At 39.6% G+C, this 15,013-nt stretch overlaps 1 protein-coding gene across 5 annotated transcripts in view; it reads right to left on the reverse strand.

Moving 5' to 3' along the window:
• Positions 1-1,071: 1,071 nt before the first annotated feature.
• The window catches only part of WAC (WW domain containing adaptor with coiled-coil), a 62,904-nt gene continuing 48,962 nt past the window's right edge, over positions 1,072-15,013 (reverse strand). For 3 of the 5 annotated variants that reach the window (XM_080583307.1, XM_080583304.1, XM_080583303.1), the window contains exons 12-14: positions 9,019-9,205; positions 5,275-5,402; positions 1,072-2,528 (exon numbers count right to left, since the gene is read on the reverse strand). In XM_080583307.1, the coding sequence (XP_080439433.1) occupies positions 2,459-2,528; positions 5,275-5,402; positions 9,019-9,205 (385 nt within the window). In that variant the 3' untranslated portion in view covers positions 1,072-2,458. The remainder of the gene's footprint in view (positions 2,529-5,274; positions 5,403-9,018; positions 9,206-15,013) is intronic. The other 2 variants (XM_080583306.1, XM_080583305.1) reach the window with 1 other exon arrangement.

The raw sequence follows: 15,013 nt of genomic DNA on the forward strand, positions 1-15,013 counted from the left end.
ACTCACGCATGATGAAATCCTGTAGTGTGAACTGTGTTGAAAACATGCAGCAGATCGACTAAGGCTACACAGGGGCTCAGAATGATCAGAGGTATGTTCATTGTGAAAAAAATGACTCAAACGTTTTAGGCTGGAAGAGACTTTTCTGTAAAATGGTGAATGATCAAAGACCTATAGGCAGCAGCTAAGCATATAAGAAAAGTCACTTAAAACAGAGGGTTATTAAAAAAAAAAACACTGACTCAAAGGAATTTTCAAGTAATAGAAAATTAGCCTGCGAAGTTCATTGGCAGAGGATGTTATAGCGCATAATCTATGAATCAAAAGGGAATGAAGTGAGCTCATGAAAAATAGGCCGCCCTTATCTATTAAGAGAAGCCATCTGCCTTAGCTAATAAGCAATGTGCAAAATACCAGCACTAAGGACTACCACTGGTGAAACACCACCTATACTTCCAACTGTTTCTAGTGCCAGTTCCCTATCCTGGGCAACCCCAAGACCACATGCACCACAAGAAATAGGATGTTGGGCAAATATAAGAGTCTCAGGAAGCCTAGAGTCACTTTGCCTTGGCTGTCGGAAAAGGCAGAATGATGTATATTAAAAATAATGCATTCAAGATTGTTCTGTTCCCAGTTTCTGAGCAAAACCAAACATTTGCATGATACAAAACACAAGAGCAGAGACTAAATTAAAAAGTGAGCAACAAGTTAATCTGTCCTGATGTCTGATTTTTTTTGCCGTTATTTCAATTTACTCCATTTAGAATGTCTTCTTAGGACAGAGCATTCAACTTCCATGGATTAAAAACTACTTAAATAAATAAATTCAGACTGAGCTCAGGAAGAGACAAGGCAAAAGAAAATCAAGTAGTATTTCTGGTGCTGAAAGATAGCATTTTCTAGGAACACAACATGTAGCATCACGTCAATACCTTTATCATTAAGGTTATGGATTAAAAAAATGAACTATGAACTTACTCAAACTACTGTAACATACAAACCTCTGCAAATAAACTGGCAGTGCCATCACTATTTTTGTTGTTTTTAAGCAAAGAAAAAGTCACGTTATTTTGTAGTAGCAATAGTTTCTTTTTTATTTTTAATATACTTTAGGAAACAATATACAAAGCTGAGCTTTGCCACCATTTTCAAACGGTGGGTTGCTCCAATTACACAAATTCAGCGTTTTGTGATGGTTAAGAACAGCAGTCAGCACCAGACTTAAACAGTTAGCTACAACACAAACATCCTTCGAAATGAAATGTCATAATATCAAGACAAGTAAACCAGGAGTTAACATATGACAACTGTTGGGGAGGTGTCTTAAATCATTCTTGTTGAATTTTATATTTCGTTAAATATTTTATACACAATTTCCTGTTTACAAGTTTTAAACAAAACCTCCCTTGAGGAATTATTTAAGTACAAAAACGTTCAACAAGAACAGTTCTAATAAAGAGTCCCCAAACAGACCAAAATTTAATGTGTTGACCAAAGGAAATGAAAACCAGTGTTTCTTTGTTTTAACATGTTTATTACAACAGATACAATTCACATCTGACTAGCTTTTTTTTTCCTCTTTCCCCTCCCACAACCATGTTAACATGTTCATTGGGCTATTTCTTTATATTTGAGCAAGTAATGTACTTTCAGCACACATGCCCAGCAGTACTATAAGTCCATTCTTACAGGGTGCAAATGGAAATACGTTTCAATAATTTATACAAACAAGTGGGTTATGCTCAATCACTGCAATTTTAAGCTACTGTACACAGGAATGAAAAGATTATAGAAAAAGTGCCATAGCAACAGTGCCTTAAGAAAAAGAGAAAATTAGAAGCATTAAAAAACTGATAAAATCAGATTTAGGATTTCACGGGGAAATGGAACACAGAAAATGAAAAACATTTCTCTGTAAAACAGAAATGGAGAAGCACTGCTCTTGATTCGGTGCAAGTGTGGAAACAGTTGTTTCATGATATTTTTGTACATTACCCAAATTGTTGCAGCCTTAGACACAGATCGCCTGGCGCTTGCATTGAATTTTAGGAAATGCAAGATTTCTGAATGATAAATTAACTAAAAAAAAAAAAAAGAAAGCTAATTTTTGCAGACAGGTTTACATGTAAAAGGCTAGGTATTTAGCCACCTCAGCATTGATTAGTTTTGGATGTCTAAGCTCTGATACACATGGCTTCCCATGGCTTCACTCTACAAAACATATTTACAACGTGAAGAATACATCTACAAGAAATCTACATTTCAAGGGTTTTACAAATCATTCTTGTATCTTTCCCCTGAATTTGACTCCCTCCTGTCCCCTTCCCCATGTCATCTTTTTTTCTGCCCAGCTCAACGGTCCAAAGTCTACTCAAATGCAGCTCAAAAGTGTTAAGACTGGGCATCAGTTTAATAGTTCCTGTACTCAAAACCATGTGCAATTGTTTACAACTTTTCACACCATGAAGGAATTCTGATTCTTTAGCTTTTCAAGTTCTTTGATTTGTTGTCTCAAAAATAGTATCCTGCAAGAGAAAAAAAAAAAGATTAGTGTAAACATTTTCATCACACAGAGATATTAAGTACCTACACAAATACTTTACAATTTCCTGGATGCCAAGCTTCTTAGCTCCATTAATAAACTTGAAGTATTTTAAAAGGAATTCCTAATCTATTTAATCACCTACAGACTCCACGTGCAGGTGCAGAAACTGCAGTACTGGATTCCGTTATTAAAAAAACTAAGCTGCTGAGTTTCATTATGACTGAAACACAGTGACGTTTAAGCCTACTCTTCAGCTGAATTTAACTTCAAGAAGAAGTGGAACACAGCAGAAGAGTGCAGTAGCTCAATATTCTAAAAAATGCTGTTATGCCTGGGATGCAGTTTTCCAAACTGTGCAACAACCCAAAGCACTCAAGTTTTCAGCAAATACAATGCTCCTCTGTCCCCACCCTAACCTCAGTACCTCCAGTGGTACAAAGGTTAGTTTTTTTTTTTTCTTTCCCCATAGCCTTGTTTTCTATCTAAACTTGCCTGTTCTTGGAGACACAGTGCCACTAGGGAGACAAGCCATTGCCTTCACATCTTTCAACTTATTTCCTCCCATTGTTCTAGAGGATTTTATACTGCACTAGATTTAGGTAACAGTGCAGGCAGAAGAGTTACACATGCTCTTGCTTCCCTGAAACAATTATCTCCTTAACACAGCCCGATGTATTTTAGTTTGATTCAGCCATATACAGAGTAATTTAGTGAAGAAGTTTTAAAGAAGGAAATTTTCTTCTAGGCAAAACACTTTTTTTTTTTTTTTTTTTAGTATTTAGCTCTGTGACTGGTAGAGGAAAAAATATTCTGAAGTTTGCCTCTAGTTATGGAAAATTCCTATATTAAAAGATCCAAGAAAAAGCTGCAACTACACTTGACTTAGAAATCAATTACGTTGCTAGCACTTCCCATATGAACTTTTCTTCTACTACTGCACTGGCCTAAACGATTATTTCAGTTAACAAACATGTGGTTCAGATACCATTTCCTACAGTTTTTAATGAGTATTTTGTAACAACTTTTCATAATGCTGAAATGTAACGCAAGCATGTGAATGAAGAAAAAATTAAGAAAGAGTTGAAACATGACATAAATATTCTGCAAGTCCAAAGCAACTTTAATAAGATGGAGAAAGTTCATCCACTTTAGCGGACGTTTGTAGAACCCTTTTCAAATACATCCCCAGTTCTGTAAAAATCAATTTTCTACTGAAAAGTAGATAAACAATCAGGATACACACACTGAAAAACACATTAAGCTCAGGTATAAAAGGTATAGGCGTATGAAATGTATCAGTGAGTGAAGAGTGTCATTTCACAAACTGTCAGTTCTGGTTCAAACAACACACTTGCGTTGAACAAAGATCAAGTTCCTTCTCACAACAAACTTAAATAGTTCTATTCTGTACAAAAATACAGAAATTATATCATTATTCAGGTTGATAGGCTTTGATAATCCCATACTTTGTGAAGGCCTCCCCCCATCCACCCACCCAAATTAGTACTTATGCCACATATTCATTGTCTTTGGGATGGCAGCGAAAACAAAAGAAACGTATTATCAGAGATTCAAAGTCGTAATCATCGCTATCCATTCACGGCTTAAGGATTCATGGTGTACAAGAAACAAGGTGCCATATAGGGAGCTCAACAATGACATTTGACATGTTATGTCAGATAAAATGTGCCTCCAGATACAGAAATGAAAGCTTAAGAGGTTTTTACTTCATCTGTAAGGAACCAAGCAGTTCCTACAGAAACTGTAATTTATGTAATGACACTATGAAGCTATGAAAGAATGAACATTTTATATTTTTTTATTAAGGAAAATGTAAAAATATTTTACAGCCTACTTCTGACTACAATGATTGTTTTACCAACTACCAAAAAGCAAGAGCTTCTGGGATAGAACTAGCTGTTTAAAAGGCATACAACACTATTAAGGCTGCATGACATAGGAAATAAGAATCACTGTAGTCAAACTATAGTGTGACTTAGTATACAGGATAACATCATTCAGAAAGGAAACTTAGTATGAAAGTTAACTCAGGATCATGACTACCAGTGAAAAATGTTTCAGCACATGTTGTAAGACTAAACTTCTCTATGTTGCACAACAGTCTCTGAAACAATATACAACCATGCTGTTAATAACAAAGACATCCTCTATTACTGATTTACGAAGCAGAGTCTACTTTGCCATAATCACCTCTTTCTCGCTAAAGAACCCCAAGACCTTCTCAAATACCTCCTACCCAAATAAAAAAAACTAGTTTTTCCTTAGCTTGTGATATCAACAAGAACTTGTCAGACTTGTTTGACTCAATAAATGTTTCATGAGCATTGTAGTGGTTAAGGCCAGTATAAACCACGTAGATTTGTATCTATGTAATCTATGCATCAAGTATGGACAGGTATTTTAGAATTATTCTGAACTACTATGGGAATCTTAATCCACTAATATATCTGGAAAGATCTGCCTTTTCCATCTGTATAAGCAAAAATATATACAGATGTAGAATATCTGCCTCTATTCACTTGACACTATCAGGAGTTATCTGTGTGGGAAACAGGTAGAATGTACAGAGGGAAGACAGCTCTCAAACCTGGTAAAGATGAGCATACTTACGAAGTCATCAGTAAATACAGCTCATGCAAAACAATACTCAAATGGGAATTCTAATGCCACCTTGAAATTACCTTTCTGAAAACAAACACACTTACCTTTGCTCACGCAAAGTTGCTTGAATTTCACATACTCGAACTAAAGATCTTAAATTCTTTAATTCAGTACAAATTTCTGACATATGAACACTTCCCATGTTGTGGGCTTCCTCACGTAATCTTGACGCCTACAACAGATATAAAGGTTAGGATTTTGACTCAAGCACTGGAAACAATTGGCTGTAGCCAAAGGACCGTTGGATGAATGTGTCTTGAAACAGCAAAGCACTGCAACTCTGAAGCGCTATGACTTCTAAACACACTGTAAATTAAATCACAGGCGCATTGAGTTCTCCACAAAAGCCCATTTAGAATCAGAAATTAATTATATTGGATGTCAGTAGATTCTGTAACTCAGGCTCATGCAGGAATGTTTTACATTTCCTTGATCCTAACAAATGTGTGTTCGATCATCTTAAAGTTAGCACATGACAGAGTTCTGAGTTTCCCAATTAATTTGTTCAAGTAGTTAAAACCCTCCAGCCACTTTCTCAATGGCCAGCTTCAATTTCTCATCTAAATTAAGCCTCAGTGACAAAAACAGTTGAATGCCATCTTTTCACCTACTTCATATAGAAAACAAAACTTAACCCTCTTCATGAGTTCTCTTCTAGACAAACTCCCTTATTTCAGTATTTCCACTTAGCCATGTGGAGATGAGCACGTGTATACTCAGAAGGCACGACCCATCTTCCCAGTTTGAACATTTCTTAACCTCTTGTCACTGAACTACATATACGACTCCAGCTAACTAACTCAACAGCACCAAGAATAGTAGTGTAATTTCTCAGACTGCAATATAGAAAGAGGACTTCTTGCAAGCAGCACAATGAAAAAGTTTATTTCTCAACTAGATCCTTTTCCTGCAGTGTTACTGTTTAGCATTGTTCTCTGCTGCACTGGGCCTGGGATGGAGTTAATTTTCTTCACAGCGGCCTGCATGATGCTGTGTTTTGGCTTTGTACCTGAAGCAGTACTGATAACACAGCCGTGCCGTAACTACTGCTGAGCACTGCTTACACGCTGTCAAGGCCTTCTGTTTCGCATACTGCCTACCCAGCAAGCAGGCTGGGGGGTGCGTACGAGGCTGGGGGAGAACACAGCTGAGAAACCTGACCCAAAACCACCAAAGAGATATTCCAGATCACATAACATCATGCTCAGCAAGAAAACTATGGGGGCAGTGGGAGGGTGGGTGCAATCTTCCAGGGGTTGCTGTTGCTTCAGGACTGGTTGGGCATCAGTCAGTCAGCTGGTGGTGAGCGATTGCTTTTGCATTGCCTTTGTTGTTTGTTTCCCCTCCCTTTTCTTTATTAAGCTATCTTCGTCTCAGTCCAGGAGTTCTCTCACTTTCGTTCTTCCACTTCTCTCCTCTACCTCAGTGGGGGCAGTGAGCAAGTAGCTGTGTGGTGCCTAACTGCCTACCGGGGTTAATCCACAACATCTGCTGAAGTACTTGTACATCTCATTTTTCCCTTCCTGAACAGAACTGTATTTAGCACAGGTCTTCATCAACTTCTGGAATTTATCCAGTTCAAAGAACTTTGTGATCTAATTCCCTCCATTAAGTTTTCTTTTCTGGATTGTGTTGACAGCCAGGAGTACACCTGGTCTCCAGTAGGACATCATCATCTCATGGCCTACATACACAGCTCCAAATCCTTTTAGAGCAATAGTGAACTAGCAGTAACCAACTCTGAGTAGTTTTTTAAGCTGTCCAGCTATGCATCTTAAAGCAACTTCACCCAGAAGGTCTTAGAATCATTTCTGCATATAAGATTCTTGTTAACAGCCTTGCTGCAAATCAGGATATAACATTTGTTATTTTCTAGTATTACCAATGCCTGATCATCAAAAGAGAAAAATTTGACATAATTTTAATAAAATATCCATGCTGACTACCATCAGAATTTTCTTTTTAGGTATTTGTAAATCATTTTTCTTACTGGAATATTGTTCAATACTTGTATTACCTCTATGTTTACTGAGTTGAGATTGTCTACAATTCCCTTTCTCGTATTACTTAAGGAGGAGGTAATTATGCCAACTATTTTCTGATTAGACACATTACTGGATTATTTACCAGTTTTCTACATTAATCTCTCCTAACTTTTAGCTACGTTCAGGATTAGTTTCAGCCGCTAATTACTGCACTGTACAGTTCTTGAAGTCTGACTGCTTTAACACATAATTTTGGTGAGCAAGACCAGATATTTATTTTGATGTTTACTCTGGCACGTGCTCTTAGGCCCTAATTTCAATGTCAGCTAAGCATCTGGTTAGAAATCTAAAGAAAAAAAGGCACTGTATATTGCAGCCTCTACACTTTCACCTAACTTACCTTCTTCGCTATGTATTGCACCTACACTTTCCTTCATTTTTCTTTTATATCAAATATGTGACTTAAGTCCCTCAAGTACAACTATTCAAAACTGGTCTGTTAACACTGTCATGTGAAGTCATTGGAAACAGCAGACAGGACAACACAGTATTTAACAACTGGTACAAAGGTAAGAGCATCCAACAGGGTTCATGACTCCACAGCATTAGCTGGTTTTCTTTGATCTCTATTATTGACACTGGAGGGAAAAAATGAGCTATAAACTGTATAAATCTACATTTTCTATGTTACAATAACTCTCAGTTCAGTAAATAACACTACCACTCTGAACTCTCCAAGCACTGGGCCAAGACCACGGGGAGAAGTGCCTGTGCTGCATCATGTCCTTCCGTAAGAGCACATTCCACAGCAATGGTGGTTTGACTCAGCACAGCTTTTCAGTATCTTAAAACTGTATTTAAAACTTAATGGGGAAAAAAACGAGGCAACAACCAAGAACCCAAAGCACAATCCACACAGAGAATGAGTCTAGACTGTGCTTCTAGGAGTCACCCTGCAAGTTACTTGCCAAAAACTTCCCGTGTAGGCTTGAGCCAGCAGGCAGCCATTCTTCAAAAGGCCAAATTAAGCTGGGCTAACTAAGGTTAATACCAGACACAGACTTTGTCAGACAGATTTGCCTGTGACAGAAAGGACTTGAACTGGACTCAGTATCAATACCATTTCTTTGAGTAACACATTTCAAGTAGCTGACATGCATCCAGTTTCCCTATATTACCACCAAAAGGGTATGTTTCGTGCACTTCCTTTTAACAATGACAACTCTATGGATTTCCATTTAGGGAAACAAAACAAACAAACAAAAAAACAAACCAAAAACAAGGTCCAAATTTAGTCTGAGACCCCTACATCGCTTTAAAAACCAGGTACCACAAACAAGGCACAGTTCTTTTTTCACTGCAAAGAGTTAATAACTCAGTGGCTCAAACTGTGGATTGGTTTCACATAGTTTTAAGTATATCACCTAATTAATGACATCTTCCACATCGCAAAAATACCGTTGTTATTGAAAAACTATGTTGAAATTTATGTTCTTTGTAAATTTCAACAGAACTTTGGCAGTAAGAGAAAATAGCTATGATGACTATTCTTCCATTGGAGAGAATTTCAAAAGCACTGGTACATTAAGCAAGAAAATACCCAACTGCTGAACAGTAATCACATGTAAATCCTGCAAGGTCTGGCCTAACCTCCCACCTCCTTCTGGCTGAGGACAAGCATGGGGTTTTGTTTCTTTTTTAAAGATGCTTCCAATTTCTAAAAAAAGCAAACTGGGTAACAAAAATAGTTTTTAAGCTACCCGTTTAGCACCCTCAGAAGGAACAGAGTAGAAGTGTACTCACCTGCTTTTCCGCGTGGTCTGCAGGCCAGCCTTGAACATGCTTTATAAGGTTTTCATTGAAGTGTGCTGCTAGCGTAGGTGTTAATGAACAAGTGGGTCGTACAGATGTATTCTGCGGTGCAGATGTTGAATTCGATGCACTAGTGCTAGAGGTATGATTTGGACCTGGTGATGGGCTTCTTTGACTACTAGAAGAAAGAATTTTTTAAAAAATAAGCATCTAAAAACATACGTAAACATGTAGAGAAACAAACAAAATTCACTGCTTCCAGCCACAAAATACATGAAGCATTTAAACTGTAAATATTTCTGGTAGATCAACCCTGTGGCACTTTTCCACAAACCTTGTGGTTGTATGGGAACCATCTGAGTGCTACAGCATGGCAGTTTTTTTTCTTTAAAGACTCTGATAGCTGGTCAAGAAATGTAAGCTGTGCCTGTATTTTAGTGTTACACAGAGAACATATACACGTATATTCCACCTTCTTGTTACATATGCTAATAGCTGCAAACGTAAGATTTTCAGTAACTACGTATCAGAGTCAGGCAGGCTTATTCAAGAGATTAACAGCAAGTGCCACAATAGCTATTAAGCACAAAGCCTGATCTCCTGATCTAAAAATACACCCATACGGGCTTTGAGGAGTTTAGCCATTTACCAGTGCCAAAACACCAATGCCTAGGGGACTGTTAACACAGTACATCCTCGCTTCAGGTGTTCAGGAAACCAGAAGCATCACAGCAAAGCATCACAGAAGCAGCAGCACATTTGTAGCTACCAACCTGACTGCTTTACTTGAACATATTCACATTAGCGCACAAACCAGAAAAATGGCAATCGGTTACTGGAGAATTTGTTCACAGAAGCAAGAAAAAAATAGTGGGAACAAAAGACGTGTTCAGTTAATAACTCTATACTGTAAGCCAAATCAAAGACACTGTATCCTGAACAAAGCCTTTCACTGTCCTCTTTCAATCTCCACATGCAAGCAAAACTGACTTCCACATTTTCTGAACACGACTGCCACACACAGCTTTTCCAATTCTATTTTGCAAATGTATTTCTTGGTCAAAAACTCTGCTAGTTTTTACTAAACAAACCCTCTCATGCTGATCTTTGAGAACAGTCTTTTGCCTCCACCGAGTTCAGTATTACATTATCTATAAAGTATTCTAGCTATTGCTTTAAGCAACATTTTTTTTTTTTAAATCACATTCCTCTAATGGTTGCCCTCTCGCTCCACTTTACAAGACACTTTTCCTCTCTACCTCATGATGCTCCACGCGTACGGGAGAATCATACAAGTTCCTTTCGAAGAATCCCATCTCATTAAAGGCCTATTCCTGCTGCAATGTCTAAAAGAGGTGGGTACTGCTCACCTAAATCTTTGGTAAACTGATATACCTGGCTAATAGCCCTTGTACTCCCAATTTCCAAGTACCCACCCTTCACCTTACACTTAGCCTGTAAGCTCTCAAGTTAAAGTAGTCTTTTATTGTTCCGTTTGTACCACTTCCCTCAACAAAGCTGTGGTATACAAGCTGAACACCTAACATTAAGCCCAACAAGCTACAGAAGCTCCCCCCAAATAAATGAAAATCACTGACACTTAATTTCCAAGTGTCTAGAAGCCTAGGCATCAACACCAGCACAAACATCATGCTCACACCGTACGGATCCAACCACATCTGACAACTGCCAGAGCTGCAGCTACACAACTCTGCTATGTATGGAGGTGAAGTTTCAGCACATATCCTTTTTCACTCCCTTGGCCCTTGCCAAAACAAGGCTTTTATATTCTTACATCCCTTCCCAGTGCTCTCAATCGCTTCCACGGCCCCTCCACTCCCAGAGGGAGGCTCTGCTCTTGCACTTAACTAAGAGGCAGGAGTAGCACTGGTTGAAGCACGCCGTGCGGGCACAGACAGGTCAGGATGAGTTCAGTCTGCCTCTGTCCTCACCATCCTTGCAAGGGAAGACAAAGGGAGCGGCAATTTTAAGCAGGAAAAATATCACTTTATATATAGTATCACAAGAGTGATGGTACCTCACAGTTATGATTTTCTTTGGCACTAAATATGCTGAGAAATGGTAGCACTAATTACTTAGCCATTTCACAAGATGCACTTGCTCACAACCAATTTCCTCTAGCACTGGTAGTAGCTTTCAGTGCAGCCCATAATTTCAGTCTATTTCTTAAAATTTTCTTGCTACTTATCTGCAAGTAACGTACAGAAAAAACAAGTCTGAGAAGAGCTATCATAATTCATTGCCTAACCACCCCCTTGAGGACTGCCACAACATCCCAGCACAATGCAACTATCTTCACAGCCCAGTGCCCAGCCATTTACCCTAATCGCTCACACTTGCAAAGTACAACAGCTTTCCAAACAAACAGCCTACTAATTAGGTATGGCACACTGCTCTGCAGCAACAAAGACTTGTGTTCCACTCCAGAACTTTGTTCAGCCTCATTCCTTTCAGTGCCCCCTAACTTGGGTAAAAGCTTATATTAAAAACACTTATGCAGAAAGACTTTGTCAGGCAGCTTCCTTAGAGTTGTATACATAAATCTCCCCTGATTTCAGACAGTAGAAGTTGTAAAAAGGAATGTAAAACATAATGGGGGAAAAAAAATATTACTTTATGCTATATGCTCTCTTCAGTAATTGGCTTAACCACTTTAAAACCACTTACAAGTAAAAATGACTAACAGTAGAAATAGGAAATGTTCAGTTGATAAGGAAAAAATGGATTTAGATTTTGAAGCTGGAGCTCAAACTATCCAAGAATGTGAGGGCAGCAAGGGCTGCACATCAGCAGCAAAAGAAAGGCTAAGGAACAGGTGGGGCTGTCCCTCGGTAAGGCAAGGGAACCTGCTGACGAAAGTCATGGATAAGACCAGAACAGTCAGTGACTTTTTTTGTCTGGGTTTTTACTGTTAAGGTCTGCTCTCAGGCCTCCCACATGTCTGAGCTCATCCGCAGAGCCAGTTCAAGTGAAGCACTACACTGCAACAGAGAAACACATTAAGGAGCAGTTAAACCAACTGCATGTTAAGTGTATGCAACCAGACTCTATGCACCTGAGGGCAAAGAGGGAGCTGGCCAGCGTAACTGAGGTGCTGCGTCACGTCAAAGCATCGAGGTAAGCAGGAACGCTGCCTGATGATGTGGGAAAGAGGCAGATGCTACATCACAGCCATCTTCAGGAAGCTCCCAAGGAGGACGACCTGGGGAACTAGAGGCCTGTAGACCTAATCTCAGTCTGTGAAGATTACGGAGCAGGTCTGCCTGGAAGCCATTTCCAAGTACATGAAACACTAAGAGGCAAAATACAGAGAGCCAGCACAGATCTGTCAAGGGCAAATTCTGCCTGACCAACCTCATGTACTTCCATGATGAGATGATCGGCTTAGAGGAAAGGAGAAAGCAGTGATGTTGTTTATCAGCCTTCAGCAAGGCCTTTGACATGGTCTCCTGTAGTTTTCTTACAGCTTAACTCCTCACTTACTGACATCCGTATTTCATGTGCAAGGTGAACAGAAAACTGACTGGATTGTCAGGCTGAAAGGGCTGAGTCAGCAGGACAAAGTCCAACTGAAAGCCAGTGACTAACGCTGTCCTTCACTGATCCATATTGGGGCCAACACTGTATTATGTCTTTATTAGCAACACAGACGATGCCACAGAGAGCTCCTCTGGTGAGTCTGCAGCTGGGAGGAACAGTCAGTATTTTGTAGGGTGGGTTGTTATCCAGAGGGACCAGAATGAACAGACGGGAATCAATTTCAAAAATAAAAGGCAAATGCGAAGTCCTGCAGCTGGGCTGGAATTCCCCTTTGCAACAATACTGGAACCACCCCACAGAACAGCACAGGCTGGCTGCTAAGGGGGTAGAAACGTGCTTTGCAGAAAAGGACCTGAGCATCCTGGCAGACAAGTTAAATGCCAGTCAGCAGTGGATCCCCGTGGCAAAGCAGGCCAAGCACATGCCGGGATTTATCAGAAAGAGCATGGCTGAAGAAAGGAATTCCTCCTCTCCCTAAGGGCTTGTGAGAGCCACAGTACCTGGAGTACTGCGCAGTGTGAAGCCCAAAACCGGGCAAGAAAGAAGTTGTCATACCAGAGGAATCCAGCAGAGGACCACAGAGCTGTTTGGGGGCTGAAGCGCACACCAGGAGAAGCTCTAAGAACTGGATTTGTTCAGTCTGGAAAACAGAAGACTGGGGGAAGGGGGATGAAGGATCTTCTTACTGTCTTCAACTACATATGGGGAGAGCAGACAGGGCCAGACTCTTCTCAGAGATGCACAGTTGTAGGCCAAGAGGCAGAGGTGCAAGTTGAAACAAATGAAATTCTAATTAGACGTAATGAAAAAAAAAATCACTGTGAGGGTAGTCAAACATTCAAAGATGATGCAAAGAGAGGCTGCAAAACCCCCATCCTTAGAGACGTTCAAAGATCACCAAAACAACGTGATCTTCGGTCCTATTTTGAGTTGGGACTTGGACTAGATCACAACCAGAAGTCTTTTCCAACCTAAATTATTCTGCATATTCACACAGCATCAGCATACTGATGGTTTAGAGAAAGGCTGAATTTATTTACTAAGCAGAACTGAGGCATGACCTTCAATGCTTATTTACACCTTAGCTGCAATAGGATCAAAGTCCCCCTGTGAATTGTTTCCCTCATTTATCATCCTGACTTCCCTAACTCCTACCTAACCAGCAGGAATCTCAAGACATCAAACATTTCAGGGAAATAACTAAAGTCTGTAGGTTTCTCAAAAATACAGTTTTATCTTAATTATAAGTAGAACACACTGTCATAAAGTATCCTAGCATTGCTACATTAGCAGCAGGGGGAGCTACTGATGCAGCAATGATACGAAACTACTGGTATGTTTTTTAATGCTTCGCTAATGCCAAATACCAGCCTTAGCTGCTAAATGAATTACAGACTGTCTGTGCCACAAGTAATGAAATGTTTCCAGACAGGCAAAAGCATCTGTACAAGAACATGAAAACAGGATGGTTGTGAAACACACTACTACAAAATACAGAAATCTTACAACACGTGAAAAACTGGGGGAAAGACCTCCCGGCAGCAGTTTTGCATTTTCTAAAGAAAGGGAAAAATATTCCTGGCCCTTTACAGAAATAAAGGGAAAACAGTAACCTGATGAAACTAATTACAGAGGCACACTCATTTATTTTTGTTTTTAAAATGGTGATAATTCATGGCATGTCTTTGGAATCATCTCTTAGAAAAAAGCTCACTGCATGCCTACGTTGCATTAATTTCCTAACTAACAGCAATGAAACGTTCAAAACTTCTGCAAAACGGATCTGTGTTGAAACTAGCACCATGCAGAGAAGCAGATCCTTAACTGTTACAGCCTCTTTTAGGACCACCCAGTCACAGTCCAGGTTGTGAAGCTGTTGTTCGTTCGTATAAAAAGACAAAAGGGAGTCAGACCTAAGAGCAGTCCAAAATCCAAGCGATTGCTTTCTCCTACAAAGGAAAAGCATGTTCTTAATCAGTTCAGAAGTACTGCTCAGATGTAGGAAATCTGCAGATGAGTAAATCTGCATCTCGGCTGGTGCATTTTTGTTCAATTCCACAGCACTGACCAGAACAAAATACCCATCACACAGATGTTTCCAAATCACCTGTTCTTTTTTTTTTTTGAACAGAGACACTTCTAAAAGCAGCAGAAACGCATGACCTTGCGATGCACAACATACCACTATCACATATATGCAACATTTTGAGAGATACAGGACACTAAACAACAGGAAAACCTTTAGGTAAAGATACTGTCACAGTATCTCTGATTCTAGACTGCATAACTCTCCTCTACTTGTGCGCTGTCTCCTTTGTCTCCTCCTCGCACACAGGAGTCTGCTGCCCCCATGACCCTTCTAATTCAGCTGTTCAGTTCTGGGTCAAACCCAGCTCCCCTTCCCCAGCACAATGCCGACGCCACG

Source organism: Anser brachyrhynchus (assembly GCF_964034855.1).
Source record: "Anser brachyrhynchus genome assembly, chromosome: 2".
Classification (NCBI taxonomy): Eukaryota; Metazoa; Chordata; class Aves; order Anseriformes; family Anatidae; genus Anser; species Anser brachyrhynchus.